At 36.6% G+C, this 25,563-nt stretch overlaps 2 protein-coding genes across 2 annotated transcripts; both read right to left on the bottom strand.

Moving 5' to 3' along the window:
* Positions 1-406: 406 nt before the first annotated feature.
* On the bottom strand, positions 407-10,574 carry LOC122820959 (gastrula zinc finger protein XlCGF57.1-like). The gene is made up of 3 exons (XM_044098713.1): positions 10,283-10,574; positions 8,308-8,838; positions 407-2,581 (listed from the first exon to the last, which is right to left on the bottom strand). The coding sequence occupies exons 1-3, from the start codon at positions 10,413-10,415 to the stop codon at positions 1,440-1,442; spliced, it is 1,806 nt and encodes a 601-aa protein (XP_043954648.1). The 5' UTR covers positions 10,416-10,574; the 3' UTR covers positions 407-1,439.
* Positions 10,575-13,622: 3,048 nt separating this feature from the next.
* LOC122820706 (zinc finger protein 850-like) lies at positions 13,623-24,315 on the bottom strand. Its single transcript, XM_044098276.1, is given in 5 exon segments — positions 13,623-15,188; positions 16,811-16,958; positions 20,770-20,978; positions 20,981-23,068; positions 24,046-24,315. Coding segments are annotated over 5 exon segments (4,017 nt in total). The 5' UTR covers positions 24,179-24,315; the 3' UTR covers positions 13,623-13,749.
* Positions 24,316-25,563: the final 1,248 nt, after the last annotated feature.

Here is a 25,563-nt window from a genome sequence, read left to right as displayed (position 1 = left end):
TTAATTTGTTTGTTATTGACTTTTGCTCAATTAAATTTCTTACGTACACGTTGCAAATTGTATTTTTACACATCAAAGTACAGAAGGTTGTTTAAAATGATTAGTTGTAGGCCTACTTATGTTTTGAGTCTTAAATTTATGATTATGTTTGTTCTTTGTTAAATTATGACTCATATTGTGTTTTCTCTTATTTGTATAAATATAGAACTCAGTCTGTTAAATGTTGATTGAAAAATGAATATTGACGTTATTAAAATTCATGCAATGTTAAGGAGGAAGCGACGGCCTCTGTGGACTAAGGCTGTTTATATACATGAAGGTTTTCTTATTTACTATTTGTTTCAAACAAATAGTTTTTATTTGGTTTTATTCAAGTCTTCTACTAAACAGAAAAAAGAGAAAAAGACCATCTTTATGATACTTTATTATCTAAAAAGTTTCAATCATTTTTCTATTTGAAATTCAATCCACATCATCAATACATTTTTTAAGCAGAAAAATCATTAAAACCATGTCAAAGAAATGCATCCACTTCTCCAAATCATTGAAACAAAAAGTACAAAGGATAAATACACTATAAAGGTTTAAAAACTTTGGAAGTCTAAATCTTAAAACATTCAAAGTCATTGTTTCTCTAAGAGAAACAACTCCCTTAGTCTCAATAAATAAAATGGAAATAAAAAAGATCCAGAATAAAATGTGTCGGTTCCAATTACACCACTTCCAAACAGAAAGTTACATTGTGCCACCAAACCTGTGTCAGTTCTCATGTGAACGGTGAACATTTCCAATCAGTGAAACTTTTTTTACAGCACCTATAAAAGAAAGGCTTCTAACCCGTGTGAATCTTCATGTGATGACTAAAACTGGATCTACACACAAAACAATTTCCTCGCTTTTCACTAAGGGTGCACCGATTGCAAATGTGCAGACATGACGTGGTGGGCCGGTCTAATAGTCAAACCTCTCAACAAAGGAGAACAGGAGAAAAGCTCAGGTCAATAAAATTGGAGGATCAGATCAGCTTCACATGCTTGTATCTGCTGATCACCAACGTACCAAAATTAAGGTTATCAACACAAATTAATCAGCTGGCTGATAAATCATTGCACAGCTACTTCTCACATGTGTGAATTCTGTTGAAAAGTTAAAAGGTATTTTTGAGTGAAACCTTTCCCACAGGCCCCACATGAGAAAGACTTCTCTCTTGTGTGAGTCTTCATGTGAAAATGTAAAAGGTATTTTACAGCAAAAAATTTTCCACAAGTCGCACATGAGAAAGGCTTCTCACCTGTGTGAAATCTCATGAGAGCATTTAAACTTTTTTTATAAGTGAAATTTTTTCCACAGGTTCCACATGAGAAAGGTTTTTAACCTGTGTGAGTTCTCATGTGATAAACTAACTGGGATTCATACAAGCAATTTCTTCCACAGATGCCTCAAGAGAAAGTCTTCTCACCTGTGTGAATTCTCATGTGAAGAGTTAAACTGTTTTTATGAGTGAAACGTTTTCCACAGGTCCCACATGAGAATGGCTTCTCACCTGTGTGAAGTCTGATGTGACGAACCAAGTTAGGTTTCCTCCGGAAACTTCTTCCACAGTGTCCACATGAGAAAGGCTTCTCACCTGTATGAATCATGATGTGATCAACTAAGTGAGATTTAGACGCAAAACCTTTTCCACAGGTTGTGCACCTGTGAGGCTTCTCACCTGAGTGAGTTCTTATGTGTCTGTTTAAAGTGCCAATGTGATGGAAACCTTTTCCACAAGCTTCACAAATGAAAGGTTTTTCACCTGTATGAATTCTCATGTGATCAATTAAACGACTCTTGTGAGCACAACGTTTTCCACAGGTCCCACAGGAGAATGGCTTCTCACCTGTGTGAACTCTGATGTGACGAACCAAGTTAGGTTTCCTCCGGAAACTTTTTCCACAGTTTCCACATGAGAATGGCTTCTCACCTGTGTGAATTCTGATATGACTATTCAAGTTACCTTTCCTCCGGAAACTTTTTCCGCAGTTTCCACATGAGAAAGGCTTCTCACCTGTATGAATCGACATGTGATCAACTAACTGAGAATTAGACACAAAACTTTTTTCGCAGGTTGTGCATTTGTAAGGCTTCTCACCTGAGTGAGTTCTTATGTGTCTTTTTAAAGTGCCACTGTGATGGAAACTTTTTCCACAACTTGCACATGTGAAAGGTTTTTCACCTGTATGAATTCTCATGTGATCAATTAAACGACTCTTGTGAGGGTAATCTTTTCCACAGGTTGAACATGTGAAAGGTTTCTTGGCCGTGTGAGTTCTCATGTGTATCATGATAGAACTATTTCGAGAAAAGGTTTTAGCACAAATTTTACAACAATATCGATTTTGGTTTGGTTGAGCTTTCTTTTGTGTTTCTTGTTCTGAAGTCTCAGTTGTGCCTTTCTGCTGTTTGTTCACCAACATGTCATCAGTCTCCTGTTTCAGCACAACATGCTCTTCATCCTGACTGATGCAGAGTTGCTTCTCTCCCTCTTTGAACTCTTGATGTTCCGGTTCCTCTTGTTCCTGTTTTTTCTGCAGAGGTTCTGGTTCCTCTTGATCCAAAGTGAATTTGTCCTCCGGGTTGCTGAGCTCATTCAGAACCTCCTCCTCTTCACAGCATTGTGGGAGATATGAAAAAAAAGATAAAACAAAATTTTGAAAATGTGAGTCAAACAATGAGCTCTACACTCTGATTAACAAAAACTAAAATAAAAATATTCTTCAGTGAACATGTGCTCGTTCATTAAACAATAAAATCTCCGCCGCAGTTCATCTTTTGGAGCGATATTTTCTTTCCATTTGTGATATCAATTGGAAACGAGTTTTATGGATTCTCCTTAGAGATATTTAGTAGAAAGATGCGCTGTGAACATCTGGGGCTGTCCTTTTCACATTCTGACAGTGAAAAGCTTTTTCACAGCTTGAGACCTGGTAACCGCGTAGCGTAATCCACCGGATGGTTTGACTTCTTTCCTAATAGGCGATCATTTTTTTGGTAACAAATTCCTCCATTTTTGGACTTTTGTGTACACTTATATGTGCTGTTATTCAATGATACAAAGATTTTTTGAGGGAAAAAAATAACAGAACTTAATAATACATACAAGAACACAGTCTAAGAAAAACATAATCAGATGAATATTTTAAACATTTACTCATTAAACTCGTACCAGTAGTTTCTTGAAGTGGTAGATTAGAGATTAGGGTGTCATGGATCTTAAACTTTGATTTTTATTGGGTTTTTTTTATAGGTTTTGTTGGCTCTATATTTCTTGACTTTGCGTTGAGAATTTAGATTCTAAACAACCAAAAAATATTTCCCTTGTAACTAAATTGGCCCAGAGTAACTACTCTGGTTCTACATTTCTTAGCCTAGCTAACTTCCATACTGTGTTGTTTTTCTAATGAGAGAGAGCTGATGAGAAGCTGCTGTTAGAAAGAAAATGCATTTCAGACCAGAGGATTTTAGCAGGTCAGTCAGGATCAGAGCTGGATTTGTTTTTCTCCAGTCTTCTGCTTCACAGCTCAGCTTCAAAATGTCTGTGTTTAGCTGTATTGTAAAGATGCTACAAGTTAACGACCCAATATGTTCAAAATGTGTTTATTTCAGAATTATTGAGGAATCAGGATTTGGTTTTCTATTACATTGTTGGATAATTTGTCTTTTTCTTTGGCTTTAGCCTGTGTCAACCAGTAGGTCTCAGGAGTCACTGGACTGCTCCCAGTTTGACCAGCAGACTGAACCCTGTCTGTGTCACGTGTTAGCAGTATAAATAAATCTGTATTTTAATATATTTTAATGTAATAAACATGTATTTTTTTATGCATTTTTATGTTGATGAATACACTCCTGTGTGTGTCTTCATCAATGTCAATATAAAAATATTGATCAGAATCAGCTGTATCACATAGAAACGTTGTGCTCTTTAAACAATTTAACAATCACATCAAAAAGTTGGACATGTTGTCCTTAGTGCTTTCTTTAATTTAACTCGACCTTTCTTTAATTCCCAAATCTAATTGGAGAGTGTGACAGAATATGTCAATGACTGGCATTAACTTAAAATGCCTTGTCCAACGACGCTTTAAAAAGTTCGGTCCATTTAATTATATTAGCATCCTGGCGCATTCAGTTTGGCGTATCAAAGCAACGTAGACGCTCAACAAGGCGTCTACTATTCATGTCTATGGTCTCATCTGTATCGGTAAAACGTGAAGGTGTTTCGTACCTATTCGGTGTAAGATGATCTTCGGTATCCGGCTGAAGTCCATCAGTCCGCGCTGATCCTCCATCTCTTCCTCCATCTTGACATTGATTTCTTTCAACTCTGTGAATGTTTCTTCAGTTACCAGCTCTTTCATAAACTCTCTCCGAGGCTGAAATTAAGACATTTTTATTTAAAAACACTCAAACCTTTAGCTAAAACTCAAACCCGTCATCAGACAACCGTCTAACAAAAGAAAAGCTAAGGCTATCTATCGCCTGTGCTCTTTTTTGTGTTTCATTGAAGAAACCGGAAATGATTTTTAGTTCCGCTTTGAATTTTATGCTGTGCTTCTCCTCTTTTAATATGCTGTTTTGTTAAAAAGAAATTACAAATTTTATTGATGTTTATTGTTGGTGGAAATTTAGAAAATTATTTATTATTTTTTTATTATATGTGTAATCTTGGGTTGTGACTCTTATTGTATGGTGGTAAAACATAACTCTTGAATACTGCTTGCTTGAAAACTCAGGACCAAGTATATGTAGGGAGGGAGTGTTTAGTTAGAATAGATCAGTTTGGGAAAACACTGATGATGTTCTTGCAATAACTGGATTTTTGGTAATTTAACTTTCCAATTCTCCATTGCCATGTCTTTCCCTATTAGTATTCCTAAAACCTTTATTGTATCTTTTTCTATCAAGCCCCAATTTTCTCTTATTTCCCTCCAATTGATATATAATATCTCACTCTTTTGCTTATTAACTTTCATTCCTGAAGCCCTTGTAAATTTCTCACTTATCTTTAAACTCTTTTATATAGAAGCTTTATCTGTTAACAAAAATGTCAGGTCGTCCAGGTACATTGTTAATTTTACGTCTTTAGCTTCGTTACCCAGTGGTATTATTCCCTTAATTATTTTCTTTTCACTAATAGCACATGCTAATGGTTCTATTGCTATTATAAATAACAACAGAGACAGTGGGCGCCACGTCTCACTCCTGCTTTAACAGCGAAAGGGGAAGTTAAGGTTCCATTCACTACCACTACGCTACTACACTCACTGTATAAAGTTTTTATCCATCTTTTAAATGTTTCTCCAAAATTAAAATGATCTAAAATTATTTCTAAAAATGTATGGTTTACACTGTCAAACGCTTTTTCTAAGTCAATCCCTAAATTAGCCATTGAAAGTTGCCTTTCCTGACTATATAGGTAACTGTCTTTAACCAAGGCCAGACTGTCTGTTATTCTCCATCCTTTCACTCTGCAAACAATGAATATGATATTTAGCTAGTGACAATAAGGGATTTATGAGAAACTCTGAATTGTTAAGCATGATTTTAGTGAGACGTCTTCCCATAATAACATCTATTGAGCTTCTATGTTGTTGTGGATAAAGTCACACTGATTCTACCAAAAAGAATCAATAAAGGGACAGCGCCAAAACAAGTGGACAACAGTTTGAGGATATGAATCACAAAACGAACAATTTACATCAAATTCTTTCTTGAATGTGGAGTTCTCATAAAAAGATTAGTGCAAACATCTGCGATAGCAAAAATCAACCCTGGTTGTAACAACCTGGGTTGTTATTCTGCTGTGAATTCAATTAATTTGTTTGTTATTGACTTTTGCTCAATTAAATTTCTTACGTACACATTGCAAATTGTATTTTTACACATCAAAGTACAGAAGGTTGTTTAAAATGATTAGTTGTAGGCCTACTTATGTTTTGAGTCTTAAATTTATTTATGATTATGTTTGTTCTTTGTTAAATTATGACTCATATTGTGTTTTCTCTTATTTGTATAAATATAGAACTCAGTCTGTTAAATGTTGATTGAAAAATGAATATTGACTATTAAAATTCATGCAATGTTAAGGAGGAAGCGACGGCCTCTGTGGACTAAGGCTGTTTATATATATGAAGGTTTTCTGATTTACCATTTGTTTCAAACAAATAGTTTTCATATGTTTTATTCCAGTTTTCTACTAAACAGAAAAAAGAGAAAAAGACCATCTTTATGATACTTTATTATATAAAAAGCTTCAATCATTTTTATATCTGAAATTTAATCCACATATCATCAATAAATTTTTTAAGCAGAAAAATCATTAAAACCATGTCAAATAAATGCATCCACTTCTTCAAATCATTGAAACAAAAAGTTCAAAAGATAAATACACAATAAAGGTTTAAAAACTTTAGAAGTCTAAATCTTAAAACATTCAAAGTCTTTGTTTCTCTAAGAGAAAAAACTCCCTTAGTCTCAATAAAAAAAATGGAAATAAAAAAGTGCCAGAATAAAATGTGTCGGTTCCAATTACACCACTTCCAAACAGAAAGTTACATTGTGCCACCAAACCCGTGTCAGTTCTCATGTGAACGGTGAACATTTCCAATGAGTGAAACTTTTTTTACAGCACCTATAAAAGAAAGGCTTCTAACCCGTGTGAATCTTCATGTGATGACTAAAACTGGATCTACACACAAAACAATTTCCTCGCTTTTCACCAAGGGTGCACCGATTGCAAATGTGCAGACATGACCTGGTGGGCCGGTCTAATAGTAAAACCTCTCAACGGAGGAGAACAGGACAAAAGCTCAGGTCAATAAAATTGGAGGATCAGATCGGCTTCACATGCTTGTATCTGCTGATCACCAACGTACCAAAATTAAGGATATCAACACAAATTAATCGGCTGGCTGATAAATCATTGCACAGCTACTTCTCACATGTGTGAATTCTGATGAAAAGTTAAAAGGTATTTTTGAGAGAAACCTTTCCCACAGGTCCCACATGACAAAGACTTCTCTCTTGTGTGAGTCTTCATGTGAAATTGTAAAAGGTGGTTTACAGCAAAACATTTTCCACAGGTCGCACATGAGAAAGGCTTCTAAGCAGTGTGAATTTTCATGTGAATATTTAAACTTTTTTTATGAGCGAAATCTTTTCCACAGGTTCCACATGAGAAAGGTTTTTCACCTGTGTGAGTTCTCATGTGACAAACCAAGTCAGGATTCCTGCGAAAACCTTTTCCACAGATCTTGCATGAGAAAGGCTTCTCAGCAGTGTGAATTCTCATGTGAATATTTAAATTTTTTTTATAAGTGAAATTTTTTCCACAGGTTCCACATGAGAAAGGTTTTTCACCTGTGTGAGTTCTCATGTGAACAGTTAAACTTTTTTTAAGAGTGAAATTTTTTCCACAGGTACCACATGAGAATGGCTTCTCACCTGTGTGAATTCTCATGTGTTCAATTAAACAACTCTTGTGAGCAAAACGTTTTCCACAGGTCCCACATGAGAATGGCTTCTCACCTGTGTGAATTCTGATGTGACGAACCACGTCAGGTTTCCTCCGGAAACTTTTTCCACAGTTTCCACATGAGAAAGGCTTCTCGCCTGTATGAATCTTCATGTGATCAACTAAGTGAGATTTAGACACAAAACTTTTTCCACAGGTTGTGCACTTGTAAGGCTTCTCACCTGAGTGAGTTCTCATGTGTCTGTTTAAAGAGCCACTGTGATGGAAACTTTTTCCACAAGCTGCACATGTGAAAGGTTTTTCACTTGTATGAATTCTCATGTGTTCAATTAAACTCCTGCCACAGGTCCCACATGAGAATGGCTTCTCACCTGTGTGAACTCTGATGTGATGAACCAAGGTAGATTTTCTCCGGAAACTTTTTCCACAGTTTCCACATGAGAATGGCTTCTCACCTGTGTGAACTCTGATGTGACTAACCAAGTCCGTTTTCCTCCGGAAACTTTTTCCACAGTTTTCACATGAGAATGGCTTCTCACCTGTGTGATTTCTGATGTGACTAACCAAGTCAGGTTTCCTCCGGAAACTTTTTCCACAAGCCGTACATGTGAAAGGTTTTTCACCTGTATGAATTCTCATGTGATCAATTAAACGACTCTTGCGATGGTAATCTTTTCCACAGGTTGAACACGTGAAAGATTTCTTGACCGTGTGAGTTCTCACGTGTATCTTTAAAGAATTTTTTCGAGAAAAGGTTTTATCACAAATTTTACAAGAATATAGATTTTGGTTTGGTTGAGCTTTTTTTTGTGTTTCTTGTTCTGAAGTCTCAGTTGTGCCTTTCTGCTGTTTGTTCACCAACATGTCATCAGTCTCCTGTTTCAGCACAACATGCTCTTCATCCTGACTGATGCAGAGTTGCTTCTCTTCCTCTTTGAACTCTTGATGTTTCGGTTCCTGTTGCTCTTGTTTTATCTGCAGAGGTTCTGGTTCCTCTTGTCCCCGTTTTATCTGTAGAGGTTCTGGTTCCTTTTGTTCCTGTTTTATCTGTAGAGGTTCTGGTTCCTCTTGTCCCCGTTTTATCTGCAGAGGTTCTGGTTCCTCTTGTTTCTGTTTTATCTGCAGAGGTTCTGGTTCCTCTTGTCCCTGTTTTATCTGCAGAGGTTCTGGTTCCTCTTGTTCCTGTTTTATCTGTAGAGGTTCTGGTTCCTCTTGTTCCTGTTTTATCTGCAGAGGTTCTGGTTCCTCTTGATCCAAAGTGGATTTTTCCTCCGGGTTGCTGAGCTCATTCAGAACCTCCTCCTCTTCACAGCATTGTGGGAGATCTGAACAAAAAGACAAAACAAAATTTTGAAAATATGAGTCAAACAATGAGCTCTACACTCTCATGAACAAAAACTAAAATAAAAATATTCTTCAGTGAACATGTGCGCGTTCATTAAACAATAAAATCTCTGCCGCAGTTCATCTTTTGGAGCAATATTTTCTTTCCATTTGTGATATCAATTGGAAACGTGTTTTATGGATTCTCCTTAGAGATATTTAGTAGAAAGATGCGCTGTGAACATCTGGGGCTGTCCTTTTCACATTCTGACAGTGAAAAGCTTTTTCACAGCTTGAGCACCTGGTAACCGCGTAGCGTAATCCACCGGATGGTTTGACTTCTTTCCTAATAGGCGATCATTTTTTTGGTAACAAATTCCTCTCTTACCAGTAGTTTCTTGAACTGGCAGATTAGAGATTAGGGTGTCATAGATTTTAAACTTTGATTTTTATTGTTTTTTTTAAAGGTTTTGTTGGCTCTATATTTCTTGACTTTGCGGTGAGAATTTAGATTCTAAACAACCAAAAAATATTTCCCTTGTAACTAAATTGGCCCAGAGTAACTACTCTGGTTCTACATTTCTTAGCCTAGCTAACTTCCATACTGTGTTGTTTTTCTAATGAGAGAGAGCTGATGAGAAGCTGCTGTTAGAAAGGAAATGCATTTCAGACCAGAGGATTTTAGCAGGTCAGTCAGGATCAGAGCTGGATCTGTTTTTCTCCAGTCTTCTGCTTCACAGCTCAGCTTCAAAATGTCTGTGTTTAGCTGTATTGTAAAGATGCTACAAGTTAACGACCCAATATGTTAAAAATTATTATTATTTTTTTCAGAATGTGGAGGAATCAGGATTTGATTTTCTATTACATTGTTGGATAATTTGTCTTTTATCTTTGGCTTTAGCCTGTGTCAACCAGTAGGTCTCAGGAGTCACTGGACTGCTCCCAGTTTGACCAGCAGACTGAACCCTGTCTGTGTCACGTGTTAGCAGTATAAATAAATCTGTATTTTAATGTAAACTATTTTTCCCATAAACTTTTTATGCATTTTTATGTTGATGAATACACTCCTGTGTGTGTCTTCATCAATGTCAATATAAAAATATTGATCAGAATCAGCTGTATCACATAGAAACGTTGTGCTCTTTAAACAATTTAACAATCACATCAAAAAGTTGGACATGTTGTCCTTAGTGCTTTCTTTAATTTAACTCGACCTTTCTTTAATTCCCAAATCTATTTGGAGAGTGTGACAGAATATGTCAATGACTGGCATTAACTTAAAATGCCTTGTCCAACGACGCTTTAAAAAGTTCGGTCCATTTAATTATATTAGCATCGTGGCGCATTCAGTTTGGCGTATCAAAGCAACGTAGACGCTCAACAAGGCGTCTACTATTCATGTCTATGGTCTCATCTGTATCGGTAAAACGTGAAGGTGTTTCGTACCTATTCGGTGTAAGATGATCTTCGGTATCCGGCTGAAGTCCATCAGTCCGCGCTGATCCTCCATCTCTTCCTCCATCTTGACATTGATTTCTTTCAACTCTGTGAATGTTTCTTCAGTTACCAGCTCTTTCATAAACTCTCTCCGAGGCTAAAATGAAGACATTTTTATTTAAAAACAGTCAAACCTTTAGCTAAACCTCAAACCCGTCATCAGACAACCGTCTGACAAAAGAAAAGCTAAGGCTATCTATCGCCTGTGCTCTTTTGTGTGTTTCATTGAAGAAACCGGAAATGATTTTTAGTTCCGCTTTGAATTTTATGCTGTGCTTCTCCTCTTTTAATATGCTGTTTTGTTCAAAGAAATAAATTTTATTGATGTTTATTGTTGGTGGAAATTTAGAAAATTATTTATTATTTTTTATTATGTGTGTAATCTTGGGTTGTGACTCTTATTGTATGGTGGTAAAACATAACTCTTGAATACTGCTTGCTTGAAAACTCAGGACCAAGTATATGAAGGGAGGGAGTGTTTAGTTATAATAGATCAGTTTGGGAAAACACTGATGATGTTCTTGCAATAACTGGATTTTTGGTAATTTAACTTTCCAATTCTCCATGGCCATGTCTTTCCCTATTAGTATTCCTAACACCTTTATTGTATCGTTTTCTATCAAGCCCCAATTTTCTCTTATTTCCCTCCAATTGATATATAATATCTCACTCTTTTGCTTATTAACTTTCATTCCTGAAGCCCTTGTAAATTTCTCACTTATCTTTAAACTCTTGTATATAGAAGCTTTATCTGTTAACAAAAGTGTCAGGTCGTCCAGGTACATTGTTAATTTTACGTCTTTAGCTTCATTACCCAGTGGTATTATTCCCTTAATTATTTTGTTTTCCCTAATAGCACATGCTAATGGTTCTATTGCTATTATAAATAACAACAGAGACAGTGGGCGCCACGTCTCACTCCTGCTTTAACAGCGAAAGGGGAAGTTAAGGTTCCATTCACTACCACTACGCTACTACACTCACTGTATAAAGTTTTTATCCATCTTTTAAATGTTTCTCCAAAATTAAAATGATCTAAAATTATTTCTAAAAATGTATGGTTTACACTGTCAAACGCTTTTTCTAAGTCAATCCCTAAAATAGCCATCAAAAGTTGCCTTTCGGACTGCCCAGTGGTGCAGTTGGTAGAGCTGTTGCCTTGCAACAAGAAGGTCCTGGGTTCGATTCCCGGCCGGGGATCTTTCTGCATGGAGTTTGTATGTTCTCCCTGTGCATGGTGGGTTCTCTGGCTTCCTCCCACAGTCCAAAAACATGACTGTTAATTGGTTTCTCTAAATTCTCCCTAGGTGTGAGTGTGTGTGAATGGTTGTTTGTCTTGTATGTCTTTGTGTTGCCCTGCGACAGACTGGCGACCTGTCCAGGGTGAACCCAGCCTCTCGCCCGGGATGCAGCTGGAGAGGAACCAGCAACCCTCCTGACCCCATTAGGGAAGAAGGGTGTTCAGATAATGGATGGATGGATGGAAGTTGCCTTTCCTGACTATATAGGTAACTGTCTCTAACCAAGGCCAGACTGTCTGTTATTCTCCATCCTTTCACTCTGCAAGTTTATTCCTTCCCTATTATAGTATTAATCACCGTCTGTAACTGAAAAAATAAAACTTTAGCTATTATTTTTACATCTACACCTAGTAATGTCAACGGCCTCCAATTTTTCATATCCATTTTTTCCCCATTTTTATATAACAATGAGATCATACCTTGAGTCATTGAGTTTGGCCATTTTTCTTCACTTAGTGCTTCTTTGTAGACTTGTAGTAAGGGGGCTTTTAAGGATTTCCAAAATGTTGATTAAAAATTCTTGTTGAACTTCTGTCTTTTTTTCTGGTTTCTTCTTTCCTCTCAAAATAGCCGAGGATTCTTCTGCAAAGCTGCTGGATGACTTGTTTGGCAACACTAAAGCAAGTTTGAAAATAATACTTTAAAAAGACTTTGGTGAAGAAAAGTAAAACTCTTTTCCGGAACATCTGAACCCAACATGTTTAACTTTTACAGACACAAAAACATCTGGCTCGTGTCTCGCCTAAGTTCAGACAAAAGCCTTCAGTAGCAGCTCTGCAAAAGCCCAACAGTTTTTCACGTGGCTCTCGTCCACCTCATGCTGCAGACTGCAGTCTTACAGGTGGTGGCTGGTGGCCATCTTGTCGTGCGCCAGCACAGTGTTGGATCGTGAGGTTCTGCTGAGGATTCCTTCAAGCCGATCTGAAAAATTCAAACCGAAAACAAAAATCAACCCTGGTTGTAACAACCTGGGTTGTTATTCTGCTGTGAACTCAATTAATTTGTTTGTTATTGACTTTTGCTCAATTAAATTTCTTACGTACACATTGCAAATTGTATTTTTACATATCAAAGTACAGAAGGTTGTTTGAAATGATTAGTTGTAGGCCTACTTATGTTTTGAGTCTTAAATTTATGATTATGCTTGTTCTTTGTTAAATTATGGCTCATATTGTGTTTTCTCTTATTTGTATAAATATAGAACTCAGTCTGTTAAATGTTGATTGAAAAATGAATATTGACTTTATTAAAATTCATGCAATGTTAAGGAGGAAGCGACGGCCTCTGTGGACTAAGGCTGTTTATATACATGAAGGTTTTCTGATTTACCATTTGTTTCAAACAAATAGTTTTCATTTGGTTTATTCCAGTTTTCTACTAAACAGAAAAAAGAGAAAAAGACCATCTTTATGATACTTTATTATCTAAAAAGTTTCAATCATTTTTCTATCTGAAATTCAATCCATATCATCAATACATTTTCTAAGCAGAAAAATCATTAAAACCATGTCAAAGAAATGCATCCACTTCTCCAAATCATTAAAACAAAAGTACAAAGGATAAATACACTATAAAGGTTTAAAAACTTTAGAAGCCTAAATCTTAAAACATTCAAAGTCATTGTTTCTCTAAGAGAAACAACTCCCTTAGTCTCATTAAATAAAATGGAAAAAAAATAGTGCCAGAATAAAATGTGTCGGTTCCAATTACACCACTTCCAAACAGAAAGTTACATTGTGCCACCAAACCCGTGTCAGTTCTCATGTGAACGGTGAACATTTCCAATGAGTGAAACTTTTTTTACAGCACCTATAAAAGAAAGGCTTCTAACCCGTGTGAATCTTCATGTGATGACTAAAACTGGATCTACACACAAAACAATTTCCTTGCTTTTCACCAAGGGTGCATCGATTGCAAATGTGCAGACATGACGAGGTGGGCAGGTCTAATAGTCAAACCTCTCAACGGAGGAGAACAGGACAAAAGTTCAGGTCAATAAAATTGGAGGATCAGATCGGCTTCACATGCTTGTATCTGCTGATCACCAACGTCCCAAAATTAAGGATATCAACACAAATTAATCAGCTGGCTGATAAATCAATGCCCAGCTACTTCTCACATGTGTGAATTCTGTTGAAAAGTTAAAAGGTATTTTTGAGTGAAACCTTTCCCACAGGCCGCACATGAGAAAGACTTCTCTCTTGCATGAGTCTTCATGTGAAAATGTAAAAGGTGTTTTACAGCAAAAAATTTTCCACAAGTCGCACATGAGAAAGGCTTCTCACCTGTGTGAAATCTCATGAGAGCATTTAAACTTTTTTCATAAGTGAAATTTTTTCCACAGGTTCCACATGAGAAAGATTTTTAACCTGTGTGAGTTCTCATGTTATAAACTAACTGGGATTCATACAAGCAATTTCTTCCACAGATGCCTCAAGAGAAAGTCTTCTCACCTGTGTGAATTCTCATGTGACGAGTTAAACTTTTTTTATGAGTGAAACTTTTCCCACAGGTCCCACATGAGAATGGCTTCTCACCTGTGTGAAGTCTGATGTGACGAACCAAGTTAGGTTTCTTCCGGAAACTTCTTCCACAGTGTCCACATGAGAAAGGCTTCTCACCTGTATGAATCATGATGTGATCAACTAAGTGAGATTTAGACGCAAAACCTTTTCCACAGGTTGTGCACCTGTGAGGCTTCTCACCTGAGTGAGTTCTTATGTGTCTGTTTAAAGTGCCAATGTGATGGAAACCTTTTCCACAAGCTTCACAAATGAAAGGTTTTTCACCTGTATGAATTCTCATGTGTTCAATTAAGCGACTCTTATGAGCACAACGTTTTCCACAGGTCCCACATGAGAATGGCTTCTCACCTGTGTGAATTCTGATATGACTATTCAAGTTACCTTTCCTCCGGAAACTTTTTCCACAGTTTCCACATGAGAAAGGCTTCTCACCTGTATGAATCGACATGTGATCAACTAACTGAGAATTAGACACAAAACTTTTTTCGCAGGTTGTGCACTTGTAAGGCTTCTCACCTGAGTGAGTTCTTATGTGTCTTTTTAAAATGCCACTGTGATGGAAACTTTTTCCACAACCTGCACATGTGAAAGGTTTTTCACCTGTATGAGTTCTCATATGATCAATTAAACGACTCTTGTGAGGGTAATCTTTTCCACAGGTTGAACATGTGAAAGGTTTCTTGGCCGTGTGAGTTCTCATGTGTATCATGACAGAACTATTTCGAGAAAAGGTTTTAGCACAAATTTTACAACAATATCGATTTTGGTTTGGTTGAGCTTTCTTTTGTGTTTCTTGTTCTGAAGTCTCAGTTGTGCCTTTCTGCTGTTTGTTCACCAACATGTCATCAGTCTCTTGTGTCAGCACAACATGCTCTTCATCCTGACTGATGCAGAGTTGCTTCTCTCCCTCTTTGAACTCTTGATGTTCTGGTTCCTCTTGTTCCTGTTTTTTCTGCAGAGGTTCTGGTTCCTCTTGATCCAAAGTGGATTTTTCCTCCGGGTTGCTGAGCTCATTCAGAACCTCCTCCTCTTCACAGCATTGTGGGAGATATGAAAAAAAAGATAAAACAAAATTTTGAAAATGTGAGTCAAACAATGAGCTCTACACTCTCATTAACAAAAACTAAAATAAAAATATTCTTCAGTGAACATGTGCTCGTTCATTAAAAAAATAAAACCTCTGCCGCAGTTCATCTTTTGAAGCAATATTTTCTTTCCATTTGTGATATCAATTGAAAACGTGTTTTATGGATTCTCCTTAGAGATATTTAGTAAAAAGATGCGCTGTGAACATCTGGGGCTGTCCTTTTCACATTCTGACAGTGAAAAGCTTTTTCACAGCTTGAGCACCTGGTAACCGTGTAGCGTAATCCACCGGATGGTTTGACTTCTTTCCTAATAGGCGATCATTTTTTTGGTAACAAATTCCTCCATTTCTGGACTTTTGTGTACACTTATATGTGCTGTTATTCAATGATACAAAGATTTTTTGAGGGAAAAAAATATCAGAACTTAATAATACATACAAGAACACAGTCTAAGAAAAACATAATCAGATGAATATTTTAAACATTTACTCATTAAACTCTTACCAGTAGTTTCTTGAAGTGGTAGATTAGAGATTAGGGTGTCATGGATCTTAAACTTTGATTTTTATTGGGGTTTTTTTAAAGGTTTTGTTGGCTCTATATTTCTTGACTTTGCGTTGAGAATTTAGATTCTAAACAACCAAAAAATATTTCCCTTGTAACTAAATTGGCCCAGAGTAACTACTCTGGTTCTACATTTCTTAGCCTAGCTAACTTCCATACTGTGTTGTTTTTCTAATGAGAGAGAGCTGATGAGAAGCTGCTGTTAGAAAGAAAATGCATTTCAGACCAGAGGATTTTAGCAGGTCAGTCAGGATCAGAGCTGGATCTGTTTTTCTCCAGTCTTCTGCTTCACAGCTCAGCTTCAAAATGTCTGTGTTTAGCTGTATTGTACAGATGCTACAAGTTAACGACCCAATATGTTCAAAATGTGTTTATTTCAGAATTATTGAGGAATCAGGATTTGGTTTTCTATTACATTGTTGGATAATTTGTCTTTTTCTTTGGCTTTAGCCTGTGTCAACCAGTAGGTCTCAGGAGTCACTGGACTGCTCCCAGTTTGACCAGCAGACTGAACCCTGTCTGTGTCACGTGTTAGCAGTATAAATAAATCTGTATTTTAATATATTTTAATGTAATAAACATGTATTTTTTTATGCATTTTTATGTTGATGAATACACTCCTGTGTGTGTCTTCATCAATGTCAATATAAAAATATTGATCAGAATCAGCTGTATCACATAAAAACATTGTGCTCTTTAAACAATTTAATAATCACATCAAAAAGTTGGACATGTTGTTCTTAGTGCTTTCTTTAATTTAACTCGACCTTTCTTTAATTCCCAAATCTAATTGGAGAGTGTGACAGAATATGTCAATGACTGGCATTAACTTAAAATACCTTGTCCAACGACACTTTAAAAAGTTCGGTCCATTTAATTATATTAGCATCCTGGCGCATTCAGTTTGGCGTATCAAAGCAACGTAGACGCTCAACAAGGCGTCTACTATTCATGTCTATGGTCTCATCTGTATCGGTAAAACGTGAAGGTGTTTCGTACCTATTCGGTGTAAGTTGGTCTTCGGTATCCTGCTGAAGTCCATCAGTCCGCGCTGATCCTCCATCTCTTCCTCCATCTTGACATTGATTTCTTTCAACTCTGTGAATGTTTCTTCAGTTACCAGCTCTTTCATAAACTCTCTCCGAGGCTGAAATTAAGACATTTTTATTTAAAAACAGTCAAACCTTTAGCTAAAACTCAAACCCGTCATCAGACAACCGTCTAACAAAAGAAAAGCTAAGGCTATCTATCGCCTGTGCTCTTTTGTGTGTTTCATTGAAGAAACCGGAAATAATTTTTAGTTCCGCTTTGAATTTTATGCTGTGCTTCTCCTCTTTTAATATGCTGTTTTGTTAAAAAGAAATGACAAATTTTATTGATGTTTATTGTTGGTGGAAATTTAGAAAAATTCTTTTTTTTTTATTATATGTGTAATCTTGGGTTGTGACTTTATTGTATGGTGGTAAAACATAACTCTTGCATACTGCTTGCTTGAAAACTCAGGACCAAGTATATGAAGGGAGGGAGTGTTTAGTTGGAATAGATCAGTTTGGGAAAACACTGATGATGTTCTTGCAATAACTGGATTTTTGGTAATTTAACTTTCCAATTCTCCATTGCCATGTCTTTCCCTATTAGTATTCCTAACACCTTTATTGTATCTTTTTCTATCAAGCCCCAATTTTCTCTTATTTCCCTCCAATTGATATATAATATCTCACTCTTTTGCTTATTAACTTTAATTCCTGAAGCCATTGTAAATTTCTCGCTTATCTTTAAACTCTCATATATAGAAGCTTTATCTGTTAGCAAAAGTGCTTTTTCTAAGTCAATTCCTAAAATAGCCATCAAAAGTTGCCTTTCCTGACTATATAGGTAACTGTCTCTAACCAAGGCCAGACTGTCTGTTATTCTCCATCCTTTCACTCTGCAAGTTTATTCCTTCCCTATTATAGTATTAATCACCGTCTGTAGTTGAAAAAATAAAACTTTAGCTATTATTTTTACATCTACACCTAGTAATGTCAACGGCCTCCAATTTTTCAGATCCGTTTTTTCCCCATTTTTATATAACAATGAGATCATACCTTGAGTCATTGAGTTTGGCCATTTTTCTTCACTTAGTGCTTCTTTGTAGACTTGTAGTAAGGGGGCTTTTAAGGATTTCAACAATGTTGATTAAAATTCTTTTGGTAGCCCATCTAGTCCTGGGGTTTTATTATTTTTCATAGCTTATCAAGGCTTCTGTAATGTCATTAATTGTTATTTCTTGATCTAGTCTACTTCTGTAAAATGCAGCAAGGCATGACTTCCCCTACCTGGAACAATGAATATGATATTTAGCTAGTGACAATAAGGGATTTATGAGAAACTTTGAATTGTTAAGCAAGACTTTAGTGAGACATCTTCCCATAACAACATCTATTGAGGTTCTTTGTTGTTGTGGATAAAGTCACACCGATTCTACCAAAAAGCATCAATAAAGGGACAGCGCCAAAACAAGTGGACAACAGTTTGAGGATATGAATCACAAAACGTACAATTTACATCAAATTCTTTCTTGAATGTGGAGTTCTCATTAAAAGATTAGTGCAAACATCTGCGATAGCTTTTCATTTTAAACGGGTTTGATATTCTGATGAAGTGATATTTTTGTGTTTTTGTCGTGTAAATTGTTCCAATGCTATGCTGAGCACAACTTCTCAACTTCCACTTCAGTCTCATCACATAAAGAAATGAGTGATAAGAAATGATAATATTTCACATTAACACAGCCTGCTCTAGTTCTCGGTTTGTAAACATCACTGTAGAAGTTTTAGACACGTAGCGCCGACAGCTACCGACTTAACTATTTATCCGTTGTACAGTAGGAAATGACGCGGCAGCACAGGTGGTCAGAACAACGGATCATGTTCGATCCTTTCACCTGCACACGGTGTGAACAATGATTGATTCTTGTTGAACTTCTGTCTTTTTTTCTGGGTTCTTCTTTCCTCTCAAAATAGCCGAGGATTCTTCTGCAAAGCTGCTGGACGACTTGTTTGGCAACACTAAAGCAAGTTTGAAAATAATACTTTAAAAAGACTTTGGTGAAGAAAAATAAAACTCTTTTCCGGAACATCTGAACCCAACATGTTTAACTTTTACAGAGACAAAAACATCTGGCTCGTGTCTCGCCTAAGTTCAGACAAAAGCCTTCAGTAGCAGCTCTGCAAAAGCCCAACAGTTTTTCACGTGGCTCTCGTCCACCTCATGCTGCAGACTGCAGTCTTACAGGTGGTGGCTGGTGGCCATCTTGGTGTGCGCCAGCACAGTGTTGGATCGTGAGGTTCTGCTGAGGATTCCTTCAAGCCCGATCTGAAAAATTCAAACCGACAACAAAAATCAACTCTGGTTGTAACAACCTGGGTTGTTATTCTGCTGTGAACTCAATTAATTTGTTTGTTATTGACTTTTGCTCAATTAAATTTCTTACGTACACATTGCAAATTGTATTTTTACACATCAAAGTACAGGAGGTTGTTTGAAATGATTAGTTGTAGGCCTACTTATGTTTTGAGTCTTAAATTTATGATTATGTTTGTTCTTTGTTAAATTATGGCTCATATTGTGTTTTCTCTTATTTGTATAAATATAGAACTCAGTCTGTTAAATGTTGATTGAAAAATGAATATTGACTTTATTAAAATTCATGCAATGTTAAGGAGGAAGCGACGGCCTCTGTGGACTAAGGCTGTTTATATATATGAAGGTTTTCTGATTTACTATTTGTTTCAAACAAATAGTTTTCATTTGGTTTTATTCCAGTTTTCTATTAAACAGAAAAAAGAGAAAAAGACCATCTTTATGATACTTTATTATCTAAAAAGATTCAATCATTTTTTTATCTGAAATTCAATTCATATAATCAATACATTTTTTAAGCAGAAAAATCATTAAAACCATGTCAAAGAAATTCCTCCACTTCTCCAAATCATTAAAACAAAAGTACAAAGGATAAATACATTATAAAGGTTTAAAACTTTAGAAGCCTAAATCTTAAAACATTCAAAGTCATTGTTTCTCTAAGAGAAAAAACTCCCTTAGTCTCATTAAATAAAATGGAAATAAAAAAGTGCCAGAATAAAATGTGTCGGTTCCAATTACACCACTTCCAAACATTAAGTTACATTGTGCCACCAAACCCGTGTCAGTTCTCATGTGAACATTTCCAATGAGTGAAACTTTTTTTACAGCACCTATAAAAGAAAGGCTTCTAACCCATGTGAATCTTCATGTGATGACTAAAACTGGATCTACACACAAAACAATTTCCTCGCTTTTCACTAAGGGTGCACCGATTGCAAATGTGCAGACATGACGTGGTGGGCCGGTCTAATAGTCAAACCTCTCAACGGAGGAGAACAGGAAAAAAGCTCAGGTCAATAAAATTGGAGGATCAGATCGGCTTCACATGCTTGTATCTGCTGATCACCAACGTCCCAAAATTAAGGATATCAACACAAATTAATTGGCTGGCTGATAAATCAATGCCCAGCTACTTCTCACATGTGTGAATTGTGATGAAAAGTTAAAAGGTATTTTTGAGTGAAACATTTCCCACAGGTCCCACATGAGAAAGACTTCTCTCTTGTGTGAAATCTCATGTGAGCATTTAAACTTTTTTTATGTGTGAAACTTTTCCCACAGGTTCCACATGAGAATGGCTTCTCACCTGTGTGAGTTCTCATGTGAGCAGTTAAACTTTTTTTAAGAGTGAAACTTTTTCCACAGGTCCCACATGAGAATGGCTTCTCACCTGTGTGAATTCTGATGTGACGAACCAAGTCAGGTTTCCACCGGAACCTTTTTCCACAGATCTTGCATGAGAAAGGCTTCTCAGCAGTGTGAGTTCTCATGTGAATATTTACATTTTTTTTATAAGTGAAATTTTTTCCACAGGTTCCACATGAGAAAGGTTTTTCACCTGTGTGAGTTCTCATGTGAGCAGTTAAACTTTTTTTAAGAGTGAAACTTTTTCCACAGGTCCCACATGAGAATGGCTTCTCACCTGTGTGAATTCTGATGTGATTTAACCAAGTCAGGTTTCCACCGAACCTTTTTCCACAGATCTTGCATGAGAAAGGCTTCTCAGCAGTGTGAGTTCTCATGTGAATATTTACATTTTTTTATAAGTGAAATTTTTTCCACAGGTTCCACATGAGAAAGGTTTTTCACCTGTGTGAGTTCTCATGTGAGCAGTTAAACTTTTTTTAAGAGTGAAACTTTTTCCACAGGTCCCACATGAGAATGGCTTCTCACCTGTGTGAATTCTGATGTGACGAACCAAGTCAGGTTTCCACCGGAACCTTTTTCCACAGATCTTGCATGAGAAAGGCTTCTCAGCAGTGTGAGTTCTCATGTGAATATTTACATTTTTTTTATAAGTGAAATTTTTTCCACAGGTTCCACATGAGAAAGGTTTTTCACCTGTGTGAGTTCTCATGTGAGCAGGTAAACTTTTTTTAAGAGTGAAACTTTTTCCACAGGTCCCACATGAGAATGGCTTCTCACCTGTGTGAATTCTGATGTGACGAACCAAGTCAGGTTTCCTCCGGAAACTTTTTCCACAGTTTCCACATGAGAAAGGCTTCTCACCTGTATGAATCGTCATGTGATCAACTAACTCAGATTTAGACACAAAACTTTTTCCACAGGTTGTGCACTTGTAAGGCTTCTCACCTGAGTGAGTTCTCATGTGTCTGTTCAAATTGCCACTGTGATGGAAACTTTTTCCACAAGCTGCACATGCGAAAGCTTTTTCACTTGTATGAATTCTCATGTGTTCAATTAAACGACTCTTGTGAGCACAACGTTTTCCACAGGTCCCACATGAGAATGGCTTCTCACCTGTGTGAATTCTGATGTGACGAACCAAGTCAGGTTTCCTCCGGAAACTTTTTCCACAGTTTCCACATGAGAATGGCTTCTCACCTGTGTGAACTCTGATGTGACTAACCAAGTCAGATTTCCTCCGGAAACTTTTTCCACAGTTTCCACATGAGAATGGCTTCTCACCTGTGTGAACTCTGATGTGACTAACCAAGTCAGGTTTCCTCCGGAAACGTTTTCCACAAGTTGTACATGTGAAAGGTTTTTCACCTGTATGAGTTCTCATATGATCAATTAAACGACTCTTGTGAGGGTAATCTTTTCCACAGGTTGAACATGTGAAAGGTTTCTTGGCCGTGTGAGCTCTCACGTGTATCATGAAAGAATTTTTTCGGGAAAAGGCTTTATCACAAATTTTACAAGAATATAGATTTTGGTTCGGTTGAGCTTTCTTTTGTGTTTCTTGTTCTGAAGTCTCAGTTGTGCCTTTCTGCTGTTTGTTCACCAAAATGTCATCAGTCTCCTGTTTCAGCACAACATGCTCTTCATCCTGACTGATGCAGAGTTGCTTCTCTTCCTCTTTGAACTCTTGATGTTCCTGTTCCTCTTGTTCCTGTTTTATCTGCAGAGGTTCTGGTTCCTGTTGTATCTGCAGAGGTTCTGGTTCCTCTTGTTCCCGTTTTATCTGCAGAGGTTCTGGTTCCTGTTGTTCCTGTTTTATCTGCAGAGGTTCTGGTTCCTGTTGTTCCTGTTGTATCTGCAGAGGTTCTGGTTCCTCTTGTTCCCGTTCTATCTGCAGAGGTTCTGGTTCCTGTTGTATCTGCAGAGGTTCTGGTTCCTCTTGTTCCCGTTTTATCTGCAGAGGTTCTGGTTCCTGTTGTTCCTGTTTTATCTGCAGAGGTTCTGGTACCTGTTGTTCCTGTTGTATCTGCAGAGGTTCTGGTTCCTCTTGTTCCCGTTCTATCTGCAGAGGTTCTGGTTCCTCTTGTTCCTGTTTTATCTGCAGAGGTTTTGGTTCCTCTTGTCCCTGTTTTATCTGCAGAGGTTCTGGTTCCTCTTGTCCCTGTTTTATCTGCAGAGATTCTGGTTCCTGTTGATCCTGTTTTATCTGCAGAGGTTCTGGTTCCTCTTGATCCCGTTTTATCTGCAGAGGTTCTGGTTCCTCTTGTCCCTGTTTCATTTTCAGAGGTTCTGGTTCCTGTTGTTCCTGTTTTATCTGCAGAGGTTCTGGTTCCTGTTCTTCCTGTTTTATCTGCAGAGGTTCTGGTTCCTCTTGTTCCTGTTTTATCTGCAGAGGTTCCGGTTCCTCTTGATCCAAAGTGGATTCTTCCTGCGGGTTGCTGAGCTCATTCAGAACCTCCTCCTCTTCACAGCATTGTGGGAGATCTGAACTAAAAGACAAAACAAAATTTTGAAAATGTGAGTCAAACAATGAGCTCTACACTCTGATTAACAAAAACTAAAATAAAAATATTCTTCAGTGAACATGTGCGCGTTCATTAAAATGTGCTGTTATTCAATGATACAAAGATTTTTTGAGGGAAAAAAATTACAGAACTTAATAATACATACAAGAACACAGTCTAATAAAAACATAATCAGATGAATATTTTAAACATTTACTCATTAAACTCGTACCAGTAGTTTCTTGAACTGGTAGATTAGAGATTATGCTGTCATGGATCTTAAACTTTGATTTTTATTGTTTTTTTTTAAAGGTTTTGTTGGCTCTATATTTCTTGACTTTGCGTTGAGAATTTAGCTTCCAAACAACCAAAAAACACTGTTGGATAATTTGTCTTTTATCTTTGGCTTTAGCCTGTGTCAACCAGTAGGTCTCAGGAGTCACTGGACTGCTCCCAGTTTGACCAGCAGACTGAACCCTGTCTGTGTCACGTGTTAGCAGTATAATTAAATCTGTATTTTAATGTAAACTTTTGTTTCCATTAACTTTTTATGCATTTTTATGTTGATGAATACACTCCTGTGTGTGTCTTCATCAATGTCAATATAAAAATATTGATCAGAATCAGCTGTATCACATAAAAACATTGTGCTCTTTAAACAATTTAACAATCACATCAAAAAGTTGGACATGTTGTCCTTAGTGCTTTCTTTAATTTAACTCGACCTTTCTTTAATTCCCAAATCTAATTGGAGAGTGTGACAGAATATGTCAATGACTGGCATTAACTTAAAATGCCTTGTCCAACGACGCTTTAAAAAGTTCGCTCCATTTAATTATATTAGCATCGTGGCGCATTCAGTTTGGCGTATCAAAGCAACGTAGACGCTCAACAAGGCGTCTACTATTCATGTCTATGGTCTCATCTGTATCGGTAAAACGTGAAGGTGTTTCGTACCTATTCGGTGTAAGTTGATCTTCGGTATCCGGCTGAAGTCCATCAGTCCGCGCTGATCCTCCATCTCTTCCTCCATCTTGACATTGATTTCTTTCAACTCTGTGAATGTTTCTTCAGTTACCAGCTCTTTCATAAACTCTCTCCGAGGCTAAAATGAAGACATTTTTATTTAAAACCCGTCATCAGACAACCGTCTAACAAAAGAAAAGCTAAGGCTATCTATCGCCTGTGCTCTTTTGTGTGTTTCATTGAAGAAACCGGAAATGATTTTTAGTTCCGCTTTGAATTTTATGCTGTGCTTCTCCTCTTTTAATATGCTATTTTGTTAAAAAGAAATAACAAATTTTATTGATGTTTATTGTTGGTGGAAATTTTGAAAATTGTTTTTTTTTTTTTTTAGTTATATGTGTAATCTTGGGTTGTGACTCTTATTGTATGGTGGTAAAACATAACTCTTGCATACTGTTTGCTTAAAAACTGAGGACCAAGTATATGTAGGGAGGGATTGTTTAGTTAGAATAGATCAGTTTGGAAAAACACTGATGATGTTCTTGCAATAATTAATAAAGTGGTGCCTGAGTGAAAATCACTTATGTCTACTTGGTAAATAAGAGTGACAGCTCATTAGAGTAAACTCTTTCTTATTCATTTCATTTTTTCCATTATTATTCATTTATTTCAGTTCCTCAGTTCATCCGAGTGAAACGCAGTATATAAAATAATTACATACAGACTAATGTTTTCAATCTTTTTTCAGTTAATCATGAAGTTTAATGCTTTTTATTACATTCACTAAAGGTTTTTATAAAATGTTTACATTAAACTTCTAGTGTTTTATAAAAATATTTTATATCAGAAATGTGGCCTGACACAGAAGCACCTTCATGCTGCCTCCTACTGTCAAGAACCTGATACTACACATTGTTTCAACTAAAACAGGTGTAGAAATTTGTGACTGCTATTTTTTCTACAATCTGTGCTTCTGAATTATTTTCAATGGATTTCAAACATATGCTTGAGTATGTTTAAACAGTCATCTTCAATAAGATGGATTATTGAGTTTATTTCAGTAGCTCAGTCGGTTCAGTGAGTGAAACGTGATTAGAATATTATACCAACAAATAAAAACATTATATTTCAGAAATGTGGGTTTGAAGTCAGTTATCCAAAAGGCTCTTATAATCTTACAAAATAAACTCATAGGAAAGTATAATTCATTTAATGTCAGTCTTCTTAGACAGTGTTTAAAGTTATTATATTGGCACATTGGGTTGGAGTTTATAGGTTCTGATTTAGTTTTAAAACTAAATGGTATACGACCTCAGGTATTTTAGAGGAACATACAGTTCTGTTACAAGACATCCTTTTTAGTAAATTATATTCAAAATGTTCAAGTTAAATACATTACTCTAACCAGTGGTTCCCAATTCCAGTCCTCGGGGCCCCCCTGCCTGCATGTTTTAGGTGTTTCCCTTCTGCCACACACCTGGATTGAATCTTTGGGTGATTAACAGGCTC

The sequence above is a fragment of the Gambusia affinis genome, linkage group LG18 (genome assembly GCF_019740435.1).
Source record: "Gambusia affinis linkage group LG18, SWU_Gaff_1.0, whole genome shotgun sequence".
In the NCBI taxonomy this organism is placed as follows: domain Eukaryota; kingdom Metazoa; phylum Chordata; class Actinopteri; order Cyprinodontiformes; family Poeciliidae; genus Gambusia; species Gambusia affinis.
This window is presented reverse-complemented; position numbering and strand designations above follow the sequence as displayed.